The sequence below is a fragment of the Oncorhynchus tshawytscha genome, linkage group LG03 (assembly GCF_018296145.1).
Source record: "Oncorhynchus tshawytscha isolate Ot180627B linkage group LG03, Otsh_v2.0, whole genome shotgun sequence".
Taxonomy (NCBI): Eukaryota; Metazoa; Chordata; class Actinopteri; order Salmoniformes; family Salmonidae; genus Oncorhynchus; species Oncorhynchus tshawytscha.
Window position 1 is genome coordinate 72587843 of NC_056431.1, and position 25581 is coordinate 72613423.

General features: G+C 40.3%; 2 protein-coding genes across 2 annotated transcripts; both read right to left on the reverse strand.

Moving 5' to 3' along the window:
• Window positions 1-6192: 6192 nt before the first annotated feature.
• On the reverse strand, window positions 6193-16981 carry LOC112246496 (toll-like receptor 8). The gene is made up of 2 exons (XM_024414871.2): window positions 16736-16981; window positions 6193-9492 (listed from the first exon to the last, which is right to left on the reverse strand). Exons 1-2 carry the CDS (start codon window positions 16736-16738, stop codon window positions 6385-6387), a joined length of 3111 nt encoding a protein of 1036 aa, XP_024270639.1. The 5' UTR covers window positions 16739-16981; the 3' UTR covers window positions 6193-6384.
• Window positions 16982-17134: 153 nt separating this feature from the next.
• Window positions 17135-23978, reverse strand: tlr7 (toll-like receptor 7). The gene is made up of 2 exons (XM_024410670.2): window positions 23801-23978; window positions 17135-21075 (listed from the first exon to the last, which is right to left on the reverse strand). The coding sequence occupies exons 1-2, from the start codon at window positions 23804-23806 to the stop codon at window positions 17902-17904; spliced, it is 3180 nt and encodes a 1059-aa protein (XP_024266438.1). The 5' UTR covers window positions 23807-23978; the 3' UTR covers window positions 17135-17901.
• Between the last annotated feature and the right edge of the window lie 1603 nt (window positions 23979-25581).

Consider the following 25581-nt stretch of genomic DNA (forward strand, 5'->3'; position numbering starts at 1 on the left):
TGGGACATCTCAGCCTCAGGATGTTCCTGACTTGTCCAAAAAAGATATGGACTCCTCCACTATAAAACCCAGGTCAGAGAACAATGTGTTGTTCTGGCCTTAGTCATGGTGGGAGGGGTTTCATGAGATAATATCATGATGAGGGGAGACAGACACTGTCTTTAGGGACATCATTAGAGCATAATGGGGGGAGACAGACACTGTGTTTGAGGACATCGTTACAACTTGATGAGGGAAGACACTGTCTTTGGGGACATCGTTGCAACTTGATGAGGGAAGACAGTGTATTTGGGGACATCATTACAGCTTGATGAGGGGAGACAGACACTGTCTTTGGGGACATCATTACAGCTTGATGAGGGAAGACAGACAATGTCTTTGGGGACATCATTACTGCTTGATGAGGGAAGACAGACACTGTCTTTGGGGACATCATTACAGCTTGATAAGGGAAGACAGACACTGTCTTTGGGGACATCATTACAGCTTGATGAGGGAAGACAGACACTGTCTTTGGGGACATCATTGCAGCTTGATGAGGGAAGACAGACACTGTCTTTGGGGACATCGTTACAACTTGAGGGAAGACAGTGTATTTGGGGACATCGTTACAACTTGAGGGAAGACAGTGTATTTGGGGACATCATCAGTACAGCTTGATGAGGGTAGACAGTGTCTTTGGGGCATCATTAGTAGAGGCTGTAATCTGCCCGAGTTGATGAGTCAAAATTCCCACATTACACAGGCAGACAAATTGATATCTTTAGCCACTAACTGGTCTTTTCACCAATCATACGGGCAACATCTTTGGGCAAAAGATCAGAATTAGGCTGCCTGTGTAAACACAGCCTATGTTGTGCATGATTACGTTTCTACAGTACGTTTAATTTCTCATTGGGAGTTGTCATCAAATCAAATCCAATTGTATTGGTCACATACACACGGTTAGCAGATGTTATTGGTCACATACACATGGTTAGAAGATGTTAATGGTCACATACACATGGTTAGCAGATGTTATTGGTCACATTGTTAGCAGATGTTATTGGTCACATACACATGGTTAGAAGATGTTAATGGTCACAGGGTTAGCAGATGTTAATGGTCACATACACATGGTTAGAAGATGTTAATGGTCACATACACATGGTTAGCAGATGTTATTGGTCACATACACATGGTTAGCAGATGTTAATGGTCACATGGTTAGCAGATGTTAATGGTCACAGGGTTAGTAGATGTTATTGGTCACATACACACGGTTAGCAGATGTTAATGGTCACATACACATTGTTAGCAGATGTTATTGGTCACATACACATGGTTAGCAGATGTTAATGGTCACATGGTTAGCAGATGTTAATGGTCACATGGTTAGCAGATGTTAATGGTCACATGGTTAGCAGATGTTATTGGTCACATACACACGGTTAGCAGATGTTATTGGTCACATACACACGGTTAGCAGATGGTAATGGTCACATACACATGGTTAGAAGCTGTTAATGCAAGTGTAGCGAAATCCTTGTGCTTTTAGTTCCGACCATGCAGTAATATCTAACAAGTAATCTAACAATTTTACAACTACCTTATACACACACACACGTGTAAAGGAATGAATAAGAATATGTACATTTTGATATGTGGATGAACGATGGCCGAACGGCATAGGCAAGATGCAGTAGATGGTATAGAGTACTGTATATACATATATGAGTTATGTAGGGTATGTAAACATATACAGTGCCTTGCGAAAGTATTCGGCCCCCTTGAACTTTGCGACCTTTTGCCGCATTTCAGGCTTCAAACATAAAGATATAAAACTGTATTGTTTTGTGAAGAATCAACAAGTGGGACACAATCATGAAGTGGAACGACATTTATTGGATATTTCAAACTTTTTAACAAATCAAAAACTGAAAAATTGGGCGTGCAAAATTATTCAGCCTCCTTAAGTTAATACTTTGTAGCACCACCTTTTGCTCATTGCTTTAAACTTCTTCACAACAGTATATCGGACCTGCCTGGTGTGTTCCTTGTTCTTCATGATGCTCTCTGCGCTTTTAACGGACCTCTGAGACTATCACAGTGCAGGTGCATTTATACGGAGACTTGATTACACACAGGTGGATTGTATTTATCATCATTAGTCATTTAGGTCAACATTGGATCATTCAGAGATCCTCACTGAACTTCTGGAGAGAGTTTGCTGCACTGAAAGTAAAGGGGCTGAATAATTTTGCACGCCCAATTTTTCAGTTTTTGATTTGTTAAAAAAGTTTGAAATATCCAATAAATGTCGTTCCACTTCATGATTGTGTCCCACTTGTTGATTCTTCACAAAAAAATAGTTTTATTTCTTTATGTTTGAAGCCTGAAATGTGGCAAAAGGTCGCAAAGTTCAAGGGGGCCAAATACTTTCGCAAGGCACTGTAACTTGGCATTGTTAAAGTGACTAGTGATAATTTTTCATTATTAAAGTGGCTAGAGATTTATTTAAGTCAGTATGTCGGCGCCACTCAATGTTAATGATGGCTGTTTAACAGTCTGATGGCCTTGAGATAGCTGTTTTGTCTCTCGGTCCCTGCTTTGATGCACCTGTACTACTGACCTTAGCTTCTGGATGATAGCGGGTTGAATAGGCAAGTGGCTTGGGTGGTTGTTGCCCCAAAGTGCCTGCCTTCAAGAGGCAGGGGGTCAAATTGTGACATCAGTGATCTCAGGTCAGAGCTCTAGAATGATGCCCAAGTTTGTGACTTGGGTGACCATTCAAAAGATTTGGCAGTCAGAGCATGCTTCCCCCCCCCCCCGGGAGTTCCCAGTTTTCTTGAACGGACGGAAATAGAATTTCTCAGAGTTCACAGTTCTGAACACAGCAAAAGCACCTGACCAAATTAATCTGGTACGAAACCATGGTGTCCAGGAAGAATGGGGAAATCGAAAACTCGAGATCTCAGCCGCTTTCAGTGGGATTGTCATTGACTAACCAGTTTAACAGCAATCCACTTAACCCAACTATACACCTGCTGATAGCTGTATCAAATTATGGATGGGGATGAGTTTAATGACCAGTAAAACCTGTGTTGAAGTATACAAGCTCTCCATTGGTGGCTAATCTTTTGAAATTGTGAGAACATATTGCCAAAATGCAGATTGCCTGTTGGATGATTGTATTCAGACAATACTTCATTGCAATATGGTCCCCCTCCAAGAACATCCCGTACAACTGAAGCCATGCAATTACTATTGTGGGAACAGCCATTTTGGCCATTGCAATATGTCCCAAGTCCAGCACAACGAAAGTAATAAGTCCTTTAAGAATGTGGCTTTCCTACCACAAGTCCAGACCAAGGGTTTATTGTTTTGCTGGGGCAGGCAGGCTATTAAGCCAGTTGTGATGTGTGCCAATGGTGCTTTTCTAGGTCAGTTGTGTGCACTGTGCCAAGGGCTCATCCACTTAGTGCACCAAAGCCCACTAGTGCGTCAGTGAAGCCACATCACCGGCATAAAAAAAAAAACCTTAGTCTCTCTTCTAGCAGCACCTTTGCACTTACTGAAATAGGGTTGCCTCACCTAGCCATTTTAAGGCTAACAGGAAATTGCTCTGGAGAAGCATTCTAAATGACTAAACTGCCACCACACTCCAGCAGTTTGAAACACATAGCTTGGATTCTGATTAACAGTGACTGCATAGCCATTCAGCGGTATAGAATGCAATTCCAGCAGTAGTCTAAAAGGATAGCCACAATTTGGTAGACACTTGCAGAGTTGTAATGAACAACAAGGTGTACAATGTGACACTTCAGACAAATGCAAGTATATTCAAAATGAAAATTACAATACCAAACAGTTACATTTCTTTTTAATTGCATATCAAAACAAACTTGTGCATTCCAAGAATTGAACTTATACAAAACAATTGAACAAGTAACAAAAAACTGCTTGATTTGAAAGCATTTCACAGGTGGCCAGAAGCTGAACTACACTGACTGTCAAAAGTGTGGGTCCCTGGTTGGGCTGATCCATCACAACCACAAGCGGCTGGATGCAGGGACAGGTGACAGAGTGCTGAAGTGAGTCGGGACGAGCAACACATCCTAGTCAGACTGCCAGTCAGTAGTTGTTTCCTTTCAGACTTTATGTAAAAGGGAGGGGGGAAGGGTTCTAGGGAGGAGGCTGTACAGGCTTCTGCTTTTGTCCAATTACAATGCAACTTAGGTGTTGATTACAGTTATACAGCTAAAAGGAGATGAAAATAAAAGGCAATGCTCGTGGAATGTACAGTGCATAGGGGAGGCTTGGGCTTCATGCGGTTGCTTGCTTCTCCTGTTCAATGGCTGCAAGGAAGGTGAAAACAGGTTAGTTCTTAATGTTTGCACGGTGTCTCAAACTTATCAGTAAAACACCAATTTCAAAGGATAATCAGCATTTGATGTAGAATAAACCAAACACACTTTCTTTGGTGGGCAAGGGGTTTTTCTCCTGCGTTTCGGTCTTCTTCAATTTGGTCTTGTCAAAGTTGGAGACTTCCGCAAGATCTGGCTTGTCAGACATCTTTGCAGAGGATCTGGTCAAACAGCAGATGAAACTGAATTAGACATTTAGGTTTCAATGTAAAAGAGAAAGCAATAATTTATTCCAGATTGGCAAATATGAACAAAACCTGGTCTATGAAACCATATGGGCCTTGCACACAATTTAGCACAGCTTCCATCATAGTTACTCTTAATAAGCCCATACATTCAAATCAACCCCAAAATGCAGACAAAGAGCACAATCCCCTACAGCACATGTGTTGGGGTGGGGGGTGAGGGGGTAAGATGAAATGCTTTCATTCTCCCTGGCAGGGCAAGCAGCCCACATCTAAATTCGAGTACATACAACCTAGTTCATTACTTTCCTAGATTTACAAAAGCAACGTAAAATTGCATTATTTTATGCAATTTATTCTACGAGCACGTGTTCTCATGACTGGCGACAAATCTGGAGAACAGCATTGTGCCATTCTGTGAGAGCTATCTGCAGCCGAAGTAGTCTAACAACCACCGCCCTGCTTGGCAGCATCGCAAAACAGGCTGAGGCGAACTAGTGGCATCGACCATCAATGGTCAGAATTTGCACATTTGCCTTGTCATATTGACATTGTAGCACATCGTAAATCAAGACATGATCATATTTGTAGGCAACATTGTAGCCTACGTTAGAACATCCACACTATTGATACGTTTCACTCAAAAACAAACACTAGGGTACCAACTTCAAGTGATAGAAGAAACAATTACACTATTGAATAGGACTTCAACATGTAGAAATACATTGATTGATTAATGTATATTGATTAAGCATTTATGCTTAAGGCTACTGCAGCGGTTGGACCATTTATAGCCTACACGACAGAACACACTACATGGCTGTGAAGTTAACCTAGTAGGTTAAACATGCTATGTAGGCCCTACGACAATAAATAATTTGTTTGCGCACTCACCGGAGGTGTATTGGATACAACTGAGTCTCAATCCAGATGGCGCCGAACACAAGTGAAGGCGGGCTGGTCAATCAGAGTCTATTATACTCCGCAATATGCTAATTTGCAGCATGACGTCACGTCCCTTCACTCTCTTGCACAACTTGGTTAGGGAAAATATATACTACGTCATCTTTACAAGCGAGAGAGAGAGCTCAAATAATAGTTGTGGTTTTATTTGTTTATCGTATTGGACAACGATTTTTTTAAAATCTCATTTGATTTAGGGCACCATTTCAGAGCATTGCTGCCAACCCCAACCAGTTCAGTGTAAACCGGTAACTCTTCGTAATTGTGTCAATAATGACATCCCGTGGATTAACACAGTATTACATCAGATGGTAACCCTGACTTCATTGGTTTGCATCCGAAACATAGTAAGACTGCTAGTTGATCCCTACGTCGTTGACTACATTTTAGATAATACATTTTCCATGATCGTAAGGCACACGGGTGCTGTGACTGTCTGCGTAGTTCAAAGAGATTCCCTATAAATTGTTTTGAATTTGTGATCTTTTGAAATGATAATTCATATAATAAAATAATGAGTCATAACAATTTCTGAAAATGTTGTCTTTATTGTCACAATTTTTGAAAATTATGTCTTTATTGTCTGTCACATACCATAAGTGCCACTGACCGGCTGACACCACAACCCAATACCCCCCTGTTTGGCATTAAAGCAATGAATAGAACATTTATTTACATATTGTTGATTTCAGATGTACAGAATCATCCAATCATAAAGGGATATAAAAATAAATTGTAAAAAGGGATTGCAGTTGTTGTGTTTAACTGCTCAGTCTATTTGTGTGAGAAAGCTACCTGGTCCCTCTTGAGTCTCTGGTCTGACCTGTGCTCTACTTATTGGTGAAGTACCTGGAGTACATCTGGTTGTACATCACCTGGTTGTCTAACCCGACAGCGTTCCTCAGGCACTGCCAGAACCAGGGCTCTGCGGCTGCAGTCCGGGTCCATTCCAGAACACTCTTCCCACACAGACGTCGCCGCAGACGGAGGAAGTGAGAATGCTGCAGTACAGGTTCCAGGAGAACCAGCACGATCACATCCATGTTTTCATCCAGCAGCCTCTGGTGGGCCAGGTACACAGCCATCCTGAAGGTCCCGGTCCTGACATATGCCTCGGTCAGCACAAAAACGGTCTTGCGGCTCTGTCGGATGCTGTGGGTGAGGTTGTCTATCAGGGGGACCCCTGGGACCCAGTCTCTCTCCTCCAGACAGAGAGGCAGGTGTCTCTCCTGCCTCTCCTCCAGCTGCACCCGCAGGTGGTTCAGCACCCAGTCTGACACCCACAGGTCTCTGGTGTCGTAGGTAACAAAGGCACCATAGAGATTGTTTGTTGTTGCGGACCCAAAGGAATGGTAGCCCTTTAGCTTCGCCCTCAGGTAGTATAGAATATAGGAAGCATCCCAATAAAACATATGAGCTGCCATGGTGATGACCATGGTGAGCATGATCAAGGAAGCGGAGAGGGAGTAAATCAGGAAGGCATTGATGTCATTGACGCATTCCTCAATGTCAAACAGTATCACTGGTTGGCCTCTCGTTTCGGCTGGCATGTTGCAGATCAACTCAGTGGCCAGTCCGGGGATCTCTACGTCTTTGTTATCTTTAATCCACAGGATGAAGTCGAATAAATCACAGGTACACTGGAATGGATTACCTTGCAAGGACAAGGTTTTCATGTAGTTTTCAGGGCCCGATAGGAAGGTGGTCTTGTTGACGATAGTCAGTTGGTTGTGGCTGAGGTCAAGTAATTGAAGGTTGTGAGCACCCTTAAGAAATCCATCAGAGAGTTGAGCAATATGATTGTAGCTCAAGTCAAGCATCTGAAGTGCATTTGTGAAGTTTGAGAGATTTGCTGACATGTGATATAAAGAATTATAGCTTAGATCCAGAATATTCAGTTGTTGGAAACTAGCCAGTTTATCCCAATCAAAATGGGTGAGTAAATTATGACTAATGCATAGTTTCTGAAGGGTATACGGTAAGTTTTCATAGACTGTTGATGGAATCTTCTCAATTCTGTTGAAGGATATATCCAGATAGGTTAAATTCACCAGGTTTTTAAAAAGTCTGTTGTATGAGCCGTCCCTCTCTTTCCATAATGTGGCCAACAAATTGTGTTGAAATTGAAGCTCTTTCAAAGATGCGCTTGTCATCTGCTTAGTTGTTAATGTAAAAATGTTATTGTTTGACATATTCAGTACTTTCAAAGCTGGTAGATTTGTCAAGAAATTTAAATTATGTGTCACACCTGACACTTCAAAATAGTGGCTGTTGTAGCTTAGGTCTAAAACTTGTAGTTTGTGTAATTCCTTAAATGCATTGTTATAGGCCAGGTCAATCTTGTTAAAGGACAGGTCCAGATATGTTAGGGCTGGTAACGTTGTGAACTCTGTCCCATTCAGTGCTGCAGAAAATCCATTTCTTGATAGGTTCAGACATGCAATGTCACCATAGCCCTCAAATTGCTTTGGAGAAATAAAGAAGATATTATTTGAACTAAGGACCAGCACTCGACCAGAGTCAAAGCACTCTTGCTTCACAAGGCCGTGTTTTAACTCAAAGGAAAAATCCATTGAATGTGAATAGTGACTAGTGAGAGGTGACTTGTGCAGCTCCGACTTTGAATTGCTTCCTAAGACACGGCCTGGTGAATCGCTCACTGAAACTGGATACAGCCTATTTTCTGCGAGGTATATTAGTTTCAAGTGTGAGAATTTTCTGAATATGGTAGAATTAGAGCGAACAATGAAATTAATTCCCATGTTTAACGCTGACAGATTTTTTAGATGATGGAGAGGGCTGAGAGTATCTGACTGGATTTCTTTAAAAACATAACCTGCTATATGTAAGGTTCTAAGTGACACCAATTTAGAAAACTGTCTTGAAAGCAGTAGGGTGTCAGGGTAGGCTAACAAATCATAATTGAATGAAAAATCCATAACTTCTAGCTTTGGTAGATAGCTAAAAAATGTTCCTTCAGTCATAGCCTTAGACAAGAAATTATAAGAGAGGAACAGTTGTTTAAGATTGTTTAAACTCTCAAACCAGGAGTTCTTGATGAAACTGAGTGAGTTCCCTGCTAGGTGCAGTGTCTGTAACTCTGTAAGGCCATGGAATGCATGAGGATGAATATCTAGGAAAATATTGGGACAGGGGACACACGGAAATGGAGCATTGGAGCATCGTGGACAGTTTCCCTGTAATTCAAGGGTTTTTAGATGGGTTAGTCCATAGAAATCATCCTCATCAATATACTGTATCTTGTTAGATTCAAGCCATAATGTTTTTAAAGAACTGGGAAGTTCTTTTGGAACTTGAGTTAAATTATTAAAGGCCAATGTCAAAACTTCTAAGTTAATCAATGCTGAGAATGTACCGTTTCTTATAGTAAAATTATTCTCACAAGGATTCCAGTAGAAGCAGTTTTTGGATAAGAAGAGCTCCTTCACATGTGTTATACCAGAGAGGTAGCTCATATTCAAGAAATTGATTTTGTTATTGTCCAGCATGAGTATTTCCAGGCTGAGTGGGAGGTTTTGTGGAATTTCAATTAGGCCATTTCCATTAAGCCTTAGGTCCTGTAGGTTTGTCAGATTTTGGAAGGCACCTTCGGCAATGTGACTTATATGGTTTTTGTTGACCCAGTTGAGATTGAGAATGGTCAGGTTCTCCAGGTTAGAAAATGATTCATGAGATACATTCTGGATGTTGTTTTCTGATAGGTTCAGCACAGTCACATTCCTGGTGATGCCATCAGGTACCTTTCTCAGTCGACGCTCCTCACAATTGAAGATGATGTCATCTGTGGATTTAGTAGTATTGACCACCTTAATGTCACATGGAAACTGCCATGGCATCCATAAGGTACATGAGGTATTTATGACCAGGAAGTGACACAGGAACAATGATGCCAACTGTAACCAGCAGGTGGTAGCAGCCTGGAAATATAAAGTACAAAAGTGTGAGGATGGAAATATAATGACAGATTAATGAAAGACTAATGATTCATGATGAGATGTCTAACTAACGTGGAGTCAGAGGAGGCTGGTTGGAGGAGCTATAGGAGGATGGGCTCATATTAATGGCTGAAATGGAATAAATGGAATGTCTGCCAGCCTCCTCTGTGTGGAGTAGACCAACAAGTAGCCCAAGATGTACTCTTAAGGAGCATACCATTACTCCTTGAAATCCAAGGACCTTATAAGGTATTATATTTTCAGAGGTAGACTGGCTCTGGTAGAAAAAACAGCCATATACTCCATCTAAAAGTGAATCAATTATCAATTGCGATACAGTTCTAGATACAGTTGAAGTCAGAAGTTTACATACACCTGAGCCGAATACATTTAAACTCAGTTTTTTAACAATTCCTGACATTTAACCCTAGTAAAAATTCCCTGTCGTAGGTCAGTTAGGATCACCACTTTATTTTAAGAATGTGAAATGTCAGAATAATAGTAGAGAGAATGATTTATTTCAGCTTTTATTTCACATTCCCATTCGGTCAGAAGTTTACATACACTCAGTTAGTATTTGGAAGCATAGCCTAAATTGTTTTTGAACTTGGGTCAAACGTTTCAGGTAGCCTTCTACAAGCTTCCCACAATAATTTGGGTGAAATTTGGCCCATTCCTCCTGACAGAGCTGGTGTAACCAAGTCAGGTTTGTAGGCTACCTTGCTCGCACACACTTTTTCAGTTCTGCCCACAAATGTTCTATTGGATTGAGGTCAGGGCTTTGTGATGGCCACTCCAATACCTGGACTTTGTTGTCCTTAAAAACTTCTTATGGCTGCAGGGGCAGTATTGAGTAGCTTGGATGAAAGGTGCCCAGAGGTGCCCAGAGGAAACGGCCTGCTCCTCAGTCCCAGTTGCTAATATATGCATATTATTATTAGTATTGGATAGAAAACTTTTTGAATGATGTCTGTGAGTATAACAGAACTCATATGGCAGGCAAAATCCTGAGAAGGAATCCAAACAGGAAGTGGGAAATCTGAGGTTGGTCGATTTTCAACCCAGCCCCTATTGAATACACAGTGGGATATGGATCAAGTTGCACTTCCTAGGGCTTCCACAAGACGTCAACAGTCTTTAGAAACTTGAATGAGGCTTCTACTGTGTTGTGGAGCCAGATGGGAACTCTTTGAGTCAGTGGTTTGGCAGAGAGCCAGGTCTTGGTCAGGCGCATTTCACATGATAGCAACCTGCGTTCCATGGCTTTCCTACAAAAATAGGAATTCTCCGGTTTGAACGTTATTAAAGATTTATGATAACAACATCCTAAAGATTGATTCTATACTAAGTTTGACAAGTTTCTTTGACCTGTAATATAACTTTATGAAGTTTTCGTCCGACATTCGGCTGGACCTGCACGAGCGTTTGGATTTATGTACTAAACGCGCTAACAAAAGTAGCTACTTGGACATAAATAATGGACATTATCGAACAAATCAAGCATTTATTGTGGAACTGTGATTCCTGGGAGTGCATTCTGATGAAGATCATCAAAGGTAAGGGAATATTTATAATGTGATTTCTATTGACTCCAACATGGCGGATATATATAGATTTTTTCTGAGCGCTGTCTCAGATTATTGCATGGTTTGCTTTTTCCATAAATTAAAAAAAAATCTGACACAGCGGTTGCATTAAAGGAGAGGTCTAGTTCCATGTCTAAGAATTGTATTTTCATCAACATTTATAACATACATTTATTGTGTACCATTAGGTCCTATGAGTGTCATCTGATGAAGATCATCAAAGGGTAGTGATTAATTTTATCTCTATTTGTGCTTTTTGCGACTCCTCTCTTTGGCTGGAAAAATGGCTGGGTTTTTCTGTGAGTTTGTGGTCACCTAACATAATCGTTTGTGGTGCTTTCGCTGTAAAGCCTATTTGAAATGGGACACTGTGGTGGGATTAACAACAAGAATACCTTTAAAATGGTAGAAGATACATGTATGTTTGAGGAATTTTAACTATGAGATTTCTGTTGTTTTGAATTTGGCGCCCTGCACTTTCACTGGCTGTTGTCATATCGATCCCGTTAACGGGATTGCATCCCTAAGAAGTTTTAAGCCATTTTGCCACAACTTTGGAAGTATGCTTGGGGTCATTGTCCATTTGGAAGACTCATTTGCAACCAAGCTTTAACTTCCTGACTGATGTCTTGAGATGTTGCTTCAACGAGTCCTAGCAATCCTGTATCCGGGAGCGTAATCATAGCCTCAAGCTCATTACCATAACGCAATGTTAACTATTCATGAAAATCGCAAACGAAATGAAAGAAATATATTCACTCACAAGCTTAGCCTTTTGTTAACAACACTGTCATCTCAGATTTTCAAAATATGCTTTTCAACCATAGCTACACAAGCATTTGTGCAAGAGTATTTATAGCTAGCATAGCATTAAGCCTAGCATTCAGCAGGCAACATTTTCACAAAAACAAGAAAAGCATTCAAATAAAATCATTTACCTTTGAAGAACTTCGGATGTTTTCAATGAGGAGACTCTCAGTTAGATAGCAAATGTTCAGTTTTTCCCAAAAGATTATTTGTGTAGGAGAAATCGCTCCGTTTTGTTCATCACGTTTGGCTAAGAAAACCCCCCGAAAATTCAGTCATTACAACGCAGAACTTTTCTCCAAATTAACTCCATAATATCGACAGAAACATGGCAAACATTGTTTAGAATCAGTCCTCAAGGTGTTTTTCACATATCTATTCGATGATAAATCATTCGTGGCAGTTGGGTTTCTTCTCGGAAGCAAATGGAAAAATACACGCAGCTGGAGATTACGCAATAATTGCGACGGAGGACACCAAGCGAGCACCTGGTAGATGTAGTGTAAAATGGTCAATCTTCCAATGATATGCCTACAAATACGTCACAATGCTGCAGACACCTTGGGGAAACGACAGAAAGTGTAAGCTCATTCCTGGTGCATTCACAGCCATATAAGGAGACATTGGAACACAGCGCCTTCAAAATCTGGGGCATTTCCTGTTTGAAATTTCATCTTGGTTTCGCCTGTAGCATCAGTTCTGTGGCACTCACAGATAATATCTTTGCAGTTTTGGAAACGTCAGAGTGTTTTCTTTCCAAAGCTGTCAATTATATGCATAGTCGAGCATCTTTTCATGACAAAACATCTTGTTTAAACCGGGAACGTTTTTTTATCCAAAAATTAAAAGAGCGTCCCCTATATCGAAGAAGTTAACTAACCTCCAGACGAGCTTCAATGCCATACAACTCTCCTTCCATGGCCTCCAACTGCTCTTAAATGCAAATAAAACTAAATGCATGCTATTCAATCGATCATTGCCCACACCTGTCCGCCCATCCAGCATCACTACTCTGGATGGCTCTAACTTAGAATACGTGGATAACTACAAATACCTAGGTGTCTGGCTAGACTGTAAACTCTCCTTCCAGACTCACATTAAGCATCTCCAATCAAAAATTAAATCTAGAATCGGCTTCCTACTTCGCAAACAAAGCTTCCTTCACTAATTGCCATATTGTAATTACTTCGCCACCATGGCCTATTTATTGCCTTAACTCCCTTATTTGACCTTATTTGCACTCACTGTATATATACTTTGTTTTCTTTTTTTCTACTGAATTATTGACTGTATGTTTTGTTCATTCCGTGATTAACTCTGTGTTGTTGTTTGTGTCGAACTGCTTTGCTTTATCTTGGCCAGGTCGCAGTTGCAAATGAGAACTTGTTCTCAACTAGCTTACCTGGTTAAATAAAGGTGAAATATATATATATATTTTTTAAATACTTGCCTACTATTGTTTGTACAGATGAATGTGGTACATTCAGGCATTTGGAAATTGCTCCCAAGGATGAACCAGACTTGTGGAGGCCTACAATTTTTTTCTGAGGTCTTGGCTGATTTCTTTTGATTTTCCCATGATGTCAAGCAAAGAGGCACTGAGATTGAAGGTAGGCCTTGACATACATCCACAGGTACACCTCCAATTGACTCAAATTATGTCAATTAGCAGATCAGAAGCTTCTAAAGCCATGACATCCTTTTCTGGAATTTCCCAAGCTGTTTAAAGGCACAGTCAACTTAGTGTATGTAAACTTCTGACCCACTGGAATTGCGATACAGTGAATTATAAGTGAAATAATCTGTCTGTAAACAATTGTTTGAAAAATGACTTGTGTCATGCAGAAAGTAGATGTCCTAACCGACTTGCCAAAACTATAGTTTGTTAACAAGAAATTTGTGAAGTGGTTGAAAGACAAGTTTTAATGATTCCAACCTAAGTGTATGTAGACTTCCGACTTCAACTGTACATAACACCCTTTACTTTCATATCACATCAACATAATTTCACAAATGCATAATACACACTTACTTTAGACTGTTTTATCACAGTTTCAGCCGACAGTATTTTTCAGTGACAACATATTTCTGGTGGCCATCTTCTGTTACACACAGGTGTTCAGAGCCTGCTAGATAGCTAATTACCACAGGTATTTGGAGCATGCTAGATAGCTAATTATCACAGGTGATGAGAGCGTGCTAGATAGCTAATTATCACAGGTGATCAGAGCATGCTAGATAGCTAATTATCACAGGTGATCAGAGCATGCTAGATAGCTAATTATCACAGGTGATCAGAGCGTGCTAGATAGCTAATTATCACAGGTGATCAGAGCATGCTAGATAGCTAATTATCACAGGTGACCAGAGAATGCTAGATAGGTAATTATCACAGGTGATCAGAGCGTGAAAGATAGCTAATTATCACAGGTGATCAGAGCGTGCTAGATAGCTAATTATCACAGGTGATCAGAGGGTGCTAGATAGCTAATTATCACAGGTGATCAGAGCATGCTAGATAGCTAATTATCACAGGTGATCAGAGCATGCTAGATAGCTAATTATCACAGGTGATCAGAGCATGCTAGATAGCTAATTATCACAGGTGACCAGAGCATGCTAGATAGCTAATTATCACAGGTGATCAGAGCGTGCTAGATAGCTAATTATCACAGGTGATCCGAGCGTGCTAGATAGCTAATTAGCACAGGTGATCAGAGCGTGCTAGATAGCTAATTATCACAGGTGATCAGAGCATGCTAGATAGCTAATTATCACAGGTGATCAGAGCGTGCTAGATAGCTAATTATCACAGGTGATCAGAGCATGCTAGATAGCTAATTATCACAGGTGATCAGAGCATGCTAGATAGCTAATTATCACAGGTGATCAGAGCATGCTAGATAGCTAATTATCACAGGTGATCCGAGCGTGCTAGATAGCTAATTATCACAGGTGATCAGAGCATGCTAGATAGCTAATTATCACAGGTGACCAGAGCATGCTAGATAGCTAATTATCACAGGTGATCAGAGCATGCTAGATAGCTAATTATCACAGGTGATCCGAGCGTGCTAGATAGCTAATTATCACAGGTGACCAGAGCATGCTAGATAGCTAATTATCACAGGTGATCAGAGCATGCTAGATAGCTAATTATCACAGGTGATCAGAGCGTGCTAGATAGCTAATTATCACAGGTGATCAGAGCATGCTAAATAGCTAATTATCACAGGTGACCAGAGAATGCTAGATAGGTAATTATCACAGGTGATCAGAGCGTGAAAGATAGCTAATTATCACAGGTGATCAGAGCGTGCTAGATAGCTAATTATCACAGGTGATCAGAGGGTGCTAGATAGCTAATTATCACAGGTGATCAGAGCATGCTAGATAGCTAATTATCACAGGTGATCAGAGCATGCTAGATAGCTAATTATCACAGGTGATCAGAGCATGCTAGATAGCTAATTATCACAGGTGACCAGAGCATGCTAGATAGCTAATTATCACAGGTGATCAGAGCGTGCTAGATAGCTAATTATCACAGGTGATCCGAGCGTGCTAGATAGCTAATTATCACAGGTGATCAGAGCGTGCTAGATAGCTAATTATCACAGGTGATCAGAGCATGCTAGATAGCTAATTATCACAGGTGATCAGAGCGTGCTAGATAGCTAATTATCACAGGTGATCAGAGCATGCTAGATAGCTAATTATCACAGGTGACCAGAGCATGCTAGATAGCTAATTATCACAGGTGATCAGAGCATGCTAGATAGCTAATTATCACAGGTGATCCGAGCGTGCTAGATAGCTAATTATCACAGGTGATCAGAGCATGCTAGATAGCTAATTATCACAGGTGACCAGAGCATGCTAGATAGCTAATTATCACAGGTGATCAGAGCATGCTAGATAGCTAATTATCACAGGTGATCCGAGCGTGCTAGATAGCTAATTATCACAGGTGACCAGAGCATGCTAGATAGCTAATTATCACAGGTGATCAGAGTATGCTAGAATACTAATTATCACAGGTGACCAGAGCATGCTGGATAGCTAATTATCACAGGTGATCAGAGCGTGCTAGATAGCTAATTATCACAGGTGATCAGAGCATGCTAGATAGCTAATTATCACAGGTGATCAGAGCGTGCTAGATAGCTAATTATCACAGGTGATCAGAGTATGCTAGAATACTAATTATCACAGGTGACCAGAGCATGCTGGATAGCTAATTATCACAGGTGATCAGAGAGTGCTAGATAGCTAATTAGCACAGGTGGTCCCTCTGTCTTCCGTCTGTCTTCTGTAAACACGTACTGTAACGTGGATATTTGGCCATGTGGGATGTTATTTCTCACATATATCAAAGATAAGGTCCTTATGCTTCCAAAAACATACTGCCATCCGTGTTAATGGTGAGACTGAGCGTCGGGGCTCTTAACAACCCCCCCCACCCCCACCCCCACCACGGAAGACGCCTTCACCCAAGGACTCTTATGTGTAATGTAATGGAGCTGAGAGTAAAGATCAAGGGCTGGCCTACAAGCATGCATTTTATGGTCAATAGCTCAATAGCAATAGATTTGTGATGGAGGACATACTACTAATTTCCGCATACTAGTTATCTACAATATGTTTGCCTAGATAGAAATGGCATTTGTGAATGTAGCGATTGTGAAATATCACTACTTCCCCTTTAAAAAGTAATGTATTTTCTCATGTTTCATTATCAATTTTGCCACTTTCGAAAAGCAAATACCCTAAATGTGCTAAATAGACACACCCTACAAATATTAATAATAACTGAAATGAATCAAACTTACCATATTGTTTACCGTTGATTCCTTGTGATATATTGAAAGCCTTTCAAATAAGTTGTGCCTGGTAGTTTAGTTACCAATTAGCAAAAAAGTTTAATAAAACTGCAGAGGACTGTTCGTTTTCTTTTTGTTTCCATCGATGTAGTCCCTTGTGTAATGACTCAATTCCTCTCTACTCAAACACATGTTGAAGTGCAACTAAAATTCCCCTTGCAGCTATAGTTGGTCAGATGTGTTCATCAAGCTGGTTGGTTGCCTCAATCAGGTGGATTATGGGTAGTCAGTGTTGGGGCATGTTATTAGGGAAGTTGTCCTCTGATTTTCTTCCCACTTTCTGTAATTAATAAATTTTTATACTTTCATATGGCATGTATAAAGAGATTAAAGGCAGAATCAGTTAAGCATTTTGTGAATCATTATTTTATTAATGTACTGTATGTACTTAATGTAATGTAATGTTACCTTACTCTCCGCAGCAGGATAGGAGATTGAGACAGTATATTCATAAGCATTGCAGTACAGCAAACATAATCAGTCAGTATCAGAGATGAAAATTCATATCTAAACATTCTCACCAGATACATTACATTTACGGTACACCTTAAAACCCATCTTTAAGATAATTGTCACAGGTGATCAGAGCATGCTAAATAGCTAATTATCACAGGTGATTAGAGCGTGCTAGATAGTTAATTATCACAGGTGATCAGAGCATTTAACAACAATTTACAATTTACAACAATCACCACATTAAAAGATCAACACTACCCACTGTGCACTGATGTCAATTCAACGTCCATTCCATCTTGTTTCCATGTCATTTCAATTAAATGACGTGGAAACAACGTTGATTCAACCAGTGTGTGCCCAATGGGTAAGGTGTATTCTAAGTGTAAAATTTCAAAGAATCTTCTTGAAGAGATTACTGTATTGTTTCTGAGTGTCTCTGACTGTCTGACACCATAGCCACAGATTCCCATCCCGCCATCTGAGCTAAATCAAACAGAATCTTCATAGATTAATTGAGGAAGTTCTCCATTGGTTTGCTTCCCTCTTTTTGTCATTAATGACATTACCCAATGATTACACAATCATTACACAATCATATAAAAAAGGACAATGCTAAGCATTCTTAACAAATGGCGAAAAATCATTGTGTTTGTCCTTTTTCAAAGAGTCTCCTTGAAGAGATTACTGTATTGTTTTTGACTGTCTGTTACCAGTACACTCCTTAGGCTAAACCAAAAGTATTGCTGCGCTTGAGGATTTGTTGGCCACTCCATCACTGACCGCCTATACAACCTCTTCCTGAGTCTCAGGTATTTTGAGTGACTGGGGACTTTTTCCAGGAAAATCAAGACAATCACATCATCTCTCTCATCCATAAGTCGCTGATGGGCCATGTAGAATGCAGTCTTGAAGTCCCCGCTCTTGATGTACTTGTTCGTCAGTATGAACACGGTCCTCTTGCTCTGGTGAATGCTCTGAGACAGGTTGTCGATCAGGGGGCAGCCAGGGATCCAGTCTCGTTCCTCCAGACACAGCTGTAAGGGGTGGTCCCCTTGGTCCTCCAGCTGAACAAGCAGCTCCTTCAGCACCCACTCAGATACCTCCGGGTCCTTCTTGTCGTATACCACGAAGGCGTCGTAGGCAGTGCTCGGCGAGGACAGGCGTCTGTAGCCTTTGAACTTGGCCAGGAGGAAGTGGTAGAGGTACCACACGTCCCAGAGGAAGAGGTGGCTGGAGATGGAGAGGGCGATGAAGCTGAGCACCAGGGATGTGAGTAGGATGTAAAGGATGATGGATAGGTAGTTGTGCTGGCAGGCCTGCAGTTCTAGGTCCAGGGAGATGACCGGATGACCCCTCTGGGCTCCTGGAGCAGCACAGGTCACAGCGGTGGCCAGTCTGGGGATGTTCACCATGGTGCGGTTCAGCCACATCACAAACATGAGGGCGTTACAGTTGCACATAAACTTGTTGTTGTTCAGGACTAACGTGTCCATTTGATCGACAACATCATCAGGGATGCTGGTCTGCTCAATGTTTTGAATGTTATTGAAGCTGAGATCCAGATTCTTCAAACTAAAGGCGTCCTTGAGGAAATACGCAGAGAGTTTGGATATTTGATTTTTGCGTAAGAGGAGAGTCTTGAGAGATTTGGTGCAGTTGGAGAGCTCTGGGGGAACTGTTGATATGCTATTACTACTGAGATCTAAGACCTCTAAGTGCTGAAGAATAATGAGCTTCTCCCAACTAAATATCTTCAATCTGTTGTTGTTGATGTAGAGATGAGTGAGTTTGTCTGGCAGGCCTTGGAAGACTTGCTGAGGGATGAAGTTGAGGTTGTTGTGAGAGATGTCTAGGACCCTCAGATTTAGCAGTTTTTTGAAGTAGTCGATGTATCTTGTATCACCATCTCTCCAAAGCATATCTAAACGGTTACCTTTGAACTCTAACTCCTCCAGAGAGAGACTCTCCAGCTCTGTGTTGGTGGATGTAGAAATCTTATTATAGTTCATTAGTAATCTCGTCAGATTGGTCAAATTTTTTGTGAAATTAAGCATGTGGGTCAAACCCTCTGATTCAAAGTAATGATTGTTGTTGCTTATGTCTAAGATAACTAAACTTCTCAGTTCCTGAAACGCTGTGGAATAGAGAAGGTCCAGACGATTGAATGAGAAGTCAAGATACTGTAAGTTAGTGAGGAAAGTAAACTCAGAACCATTTAGACTTTGGCTCATTGCATTTCCAGAGAGATTTAGGCATCTAAGGTCAGCAAGGTTCAAGAATCTGGAGTGAAGGAAAAATATATTATTCCTGCTGATATCCAGGGTTTTTCCAAACTTGCTGCACTGGGTATTGACGAATGAATTCAGCGTCCCATCCTCCTTGTCCTTGTATTTGCAGCTGCGAGCGTACTCATCGTATCTAAAATAATGAATCTCTCTCACTTCTCCATTGCTGTTATGCCCAGAATCTGACATTGGGGAGCCATGTATGGCTTCTCCTCCTGAAAAGGCAACAGACTGACCACTTTCAGAGGGGGATGATATTTTGTTGTCAGATAAATTTATTATTTTGAAGCTTTTCAGTTCCATTAGAATGCTGAGGTTGGTTATTTTGATGAAGTTGGTGCCCAAGTCAATGACCTCCAGGTTCTTTAGATGAATCAGTGGGCTGATGTCTTCGAGGGTGAGTTGCTGGAAGACGAAGGCCCTGATGCGGAGTACTTTCAAGGATTTCAGGGAGGAAAATGAGGAACTAAGGTGCAGTGTAGCTGGATACCTCTGCAGCTCATAGTTAAAAGACAGGTCCAGTTCTTCCAGGTTGGGTAGAGCTCGTGGGAAGTAAGTAAATGCTATCTCTCGAGCTAAAAAGTTGGTTGAGAGATCAAGTACTCGCAGCTCTTTACAGTTCTGAAACCATTCTCTAAGCACATACGTGAGGGAGTTACTATGCAGGCGTAGTATCCTCAGTTTGGTCAATGTTTTAAAGGTGTTTTTGTCTATCTGAAGGGAATTGTTAGGACACGGAATACAAGGAAACGGTGCATTGTAACAGCGTGGGCAGTTTCCGCTCAGGTCAAGTATCTCCAATTGGGTTAGGTTATGAAAATCTTTGTCAGTTACCATTTCAATCTTGTTATTATAGAGATACAACTCTCTGAGACTTGTCGGTAATCTTGGGGGAATGTAGGATAAGTTATTTGACTTGAGGGATAGGAGAGTCATGTTACCAAGCTGTAAAAATGCTCCCTCCTCAATTTGATAGGAAACATTACATGGGTTACGATAGTAACAATTTTGACCCAGGTAAAGAATCTGTACGTTAGTGATGTCAGAGAGGTTCCTTTTCAGAATGGTATATATTTTATTCACCTCTAGACTGAGCAGAATGAGGTTCGGAGGGAGACCCTTTGGGATGCTGGAAAGCTGATTCCCATCCAAATACAGAGCCTTCAGATTCCTGAGGTCTTTGAAGGTGTTCGTCTTGATAGTCACACTCTCTGTGCACATGCGGTCCTTGGGGCCGATCTTGATGGGCACGCAGTTACAGCGCATGTCGATCTCGGTGAGGTTCTCCAGGCCCTGGAAGGACGTTGAGTTAATGTGAGGGATGTGGTTGATGGTGAGGGTCAGGTTGGTGGTGTTTCTGGGGATGTCCTTTGGGACCTCTAGAAGTCCTCTCTCAGTGCAATCTACGTTGACCATGGTGTTGTTGCTGGCCAGGGTGACGTCACAGGGTAGGGTTTTGGGGTACCAGCTTCCAGCTTCCAGCACAGAGGAGCACCACAGGCCCAGCAGTATCACCCCACACACGTGGAAAGATGCACATTCTGACCTCTGGGGGAACAGGACGGTGTTATTAGTAGAGGCATAATGATAACACACTCTGACCTCTGGGGGAACAGGACAGTGTTATTCCTAGAGGGGTAATGATAACACACTCTGACCTCTGGGGGAACAGGACAGTGTTATTTCTAGAGGGATAATGATAACACAATCTGACCTCTGGGAACAGGACAGTGTTATTCCTAGAGGGGTAATGATAACGAGTCTTATTTGCATGTCACCTCTCATAAACCATAGGACACAAGAGAGTCTTAAAATAATTTAGTAAATTAACTGCTCAATAAAATATACAAATATAGAAACCAGTGGCTCAGCTCAACTAAGCTACTGCAGATGTTGGTTGATTTATGAAAAGGTTGTGATAGCATTTTTTATTTTCTACTATTTCTTATTCTGATTCTATTGACCTTTAGTATGTTGTTCTGCATAGACATAACTTAAACAATATATACAAATGTCCTTTTACCTCTATTGAGTCAAAATTCAAAAGGCAGTCGCACATCTGAGCAATCTTTTTTTGCAGGTGCATGGTAACAGTTGAACAAGATGAAGGAATAAGGAAACCGCACACTGCTCTTGAAAGTATCACTGATCTTTAATAAGCTTTACGTATCGGAGACACGTCCTTCGTCAGAGCTTTTTTTGACGAAGGCCGTGAGTCCAATACGTAAGCATATTAAAGATCAGTGATGCGGCTTCCTTTTTCATTCACCTCTATTGAGTCCTTTATAATCATGGTTAATTAAGAGTCTATTGGCCCACACATGCATCAATTTAAGTAACATGATTAAAACAAATCCCCATCAAAATCTGTCAGTTTAATTTCAGAGAAATCCAATATTTTTGTCTCAATCCGCCACATCTACCTATGTTGGTCTTCTGCATCTGCGATGGAAGGTGTCCAAGCTACAGCGATGTTTGTCAGACCATGAGATGTCCTGAAAGTCAGTCTTCTCACGAAAAATGTATGTAGTGTCCGAACAGTTTGGCCTTCAAAACGACTATAACCACTATCCTTTCCATAGAGTGGTTATAATAGTTGGAAGGCCAAACCGTTCAGTGATTTCTGTTTTGCTCTACAGCCTGTCTGAAGGTAACCAATGCAAACGAATGGAAGTATGGAGGTTGTTTTGTGCCAACAAAAATAAGAGGTTAAATATGTGTCCAAAAAACAAAAATATTTCCTGAGCTTTCTTGTATCTCCTAGATATAGGACAGACTCTTCAAAACTTCGTTGCTTATTTATTTTTAGATGTCTGATTCAATGCGTCTCTGTAGTAGCAAAGGCCAAATTCAATGTTATTGAATTTATACCTTAAAAGGGGTCCTAAAATCCCAAATTAAATAACTAAATGATCCATGGTATGACCATCGTGTTAGCTTAGATGTTAGAGACAGAGGTTAATCCCCAGTTTAGAGGTTCATCCCCAGTTTAGAGTTTAATTCCCAGTTTAGAGGTTCATCCCCAATTTAGAGGTTCATCCCCAGTTTAGAGGTTCATCCCCAGTTTAGAGGTTCATCCCCAGTTTAGAGGTTCATCCCCAGTTTAGAGTTTAATTCCCAGTTTAGAGGTTCATCCCCAGTTTAGAGGTTCATTCCCAGTTTAGAGGTTCATCCCCAGTTTAGAGGTTAATCCCCAGTTTAGAGGTTCATCCCCAGTTTAGAGGTTAATCCCCAGTTTAGAGTTTAATCCCCAGTTTAGAGGTTAATCCCCAGTTTAGAGGTTAATCCCCAGTTTAGAGTTTAATCCCCAGTTTAGAGGTTAATCCCCAGTTTAGAGGTTCATCCCCAGTTTAGAGGTTAATCCCCAGTTTAGAGATAATCCCCAGTTTAGAGGTTAATCCCCAGTTTAGAGATTCATCCCCAGTTTAGAGGTTCATCCCCAGTTTAGAGGTTAATCCCCAGTTTAGAGGTTAATTCCCAGTTTAGAGGTTAATCCCCAGTTTAGAGGTTAATTCCCAGTTTAGAGGTTAATCCCCAGTTTAGAGGTTAATCCCCAGTTTAGAGGTTAATCCCCAGTTTAGAGGTTCATCCCCAGTTTAGAGGTTCATCCCCAGTTTAGAGGTGAATCCCCAGTTTAGAGATTAATTCCCAGTTTAGAGGTTAATCCCCAGTTTAGAGGTTAATCCCCAGTTTTTTTCATTTTCATCAATCTTTTTTTTCTCCTTGCACAATGGATGTGCATGCTGCACCCTATATGAACTGTATTATCATATTAAATATATTACCATATTAAATATATTACCATATGAAATGTATTATCATATTACATGTTTACTATATTACATGTATTACTATATTACATGTATTACTATATTACATGCATTACTATATTACATGTATTACTATATTACTATATTACATGTTTTTTAATTGTTTTATTTCACCTTTATTTAACCAGGTAGGCTAGTTGAGAACAAGTTCTCATTTGCAACTGCGACCTGGCCAAGATAAAGCATAGCAGTGTGAACAGACAGATGTATTACCATATTACCATATTACATGTATTACCACATTACATGTATTACTATATTACATGTATTACTATATTACTATATTACATGTATTACCATATTACCATATTACATGTATTACTATATTACATGTATTACTATATTACTATATTACATGTATTACCATATTACCATATTACATGTATTACCATATTACATGTATTACTATATTACATGTATTACCATATGAAAGGTATGCTTACCATCATGTGAGACAGTATTGTTCAGATCAATGTTTGTGTGGATAAGTTCTCACGGTTCAGTTCTCTCTTACTGTAAAATAAAAGGAGTACTAAGAATGATAAAATGTTCATGTGAAAACATGAAAACAACAGGCTGATGGAACGAAGGACGACAGATGTGCGAGTGAAAGTGTCTTTAATAGTTTCCACTTCCCTTTAGGCAGATGCTAGACACCTATCTATCAATAGGCACATAGTACAACTGTTGCCTAAGGTCAAGTTCCTAAAATCTAAATTGTTAAATCAATCAATGTTGTCTATTTCTGGTGCAGGCTTAATTGAAGCACTTGATCAGCATTTTCTGTATGTAGGCTTTCTTGGTTTATAAATCCAATACTAAACATTCAATAGCTTAATTTACATATATATATTTACATATATATATATTTTAAATAATTTAAGCAGTTTGCAGCAGTACTGATTAATTGTATGTGAATGGAGCTTCTTTCAAGCATGTGCTCATCCTTGATTTTTAACATTTATTGATAGGAATATGCATATAGTTTGTCTTATTTATGATAGCATTGCGGTCTTCAAAATGTTCTGCCTTAATATTAAATCTAAAGAGGGATTAAAGTGGATTTTCCCCCCCAAACGATCTACACAACCTACTCCACATTTTGAAAGTGAAAGAAAAATTATATTCAAACAAAGATGTCTTGATTGCATATGTCTTCACACCACAGAGTTAATACCTGGTGGAATCCTGATCCTGACAAACTCTCCAGTCCCTGCCAGTGACAAGCATACCCATACCATGATGCTGCCACCAAATACAGAGGGTTTCACTTTGTGATGTGTTGTATTCAAGTTTTTAATTTAGGCAAAAAATTACATTTCTTTGCCATGTTGTCTTGCAGAATTACTTAAGGGTCTTGTTGCAAACAGAATGTGGATTTAGGGCTTCCTTCTTTTCAAGTTGTCATACAGGTTAGTAATGTGGTGAATGAAATGTTGTAAAACACTAAGTATTTGGTGGCAGCATCATGTTATGGGTATGCTTGCCACTGGCAGGGACTGGGGAGTTTGTCAGGATCAAAGGAAATATGAAAGGAGCAAAGCCAAGGTAAAAAGTTAAAGGAAAAGGTGCCGTAGGTCTCTATTCAATACGTATTGCAGAAGTTCAGCTTTACAGCGTGATTTAAATTTGAAAGCAATGTTCCCATGTTAGCGGAGACTGCATTCAGTATGTTGCCCTAAGACTTGTGAAAAGTTGATAAAATCTTATTAAAAATGATTCACAGCTGTAATTGTTGCCAAAACTGCTTTCACCAAGTGTTCACTCTGGGGTGTGAATAAACATGCAATCAAGACATCTTAGTTTTCAATTTGGTATTTATTTGGAAGAATTTCAATACATTTCGTTTCACATTTAGATGTAATTTTAAGGTAGTAAAATGTGAAAACTTTGCGAAGGGTGTGTAGACTTTGACTATAGGCACTGTTTAAAAGGAGGAAACGTGTTAACTTGGAGACATGTGCTGACACATTTCTCTATTTTGTTACCACAGTTTCAGGTTCACTTTTTTCTGTAAATGAAAGTGAAACAAACCTAGGTTTAGAGAAACACATCACAAAACTTTCCATCAGTTGGGTGTGCATGCAGGGACAACTGGAACATTAGCTAGTGGCTGCAGTGAAAAACAGCGCTGTCTGTGCCTGGCAAGGTTAGAATACACCATGCAGACACACTCTCCAGCTTCCAAACAGTAAATAATTAAACGTTGTTATTCAACCAAACA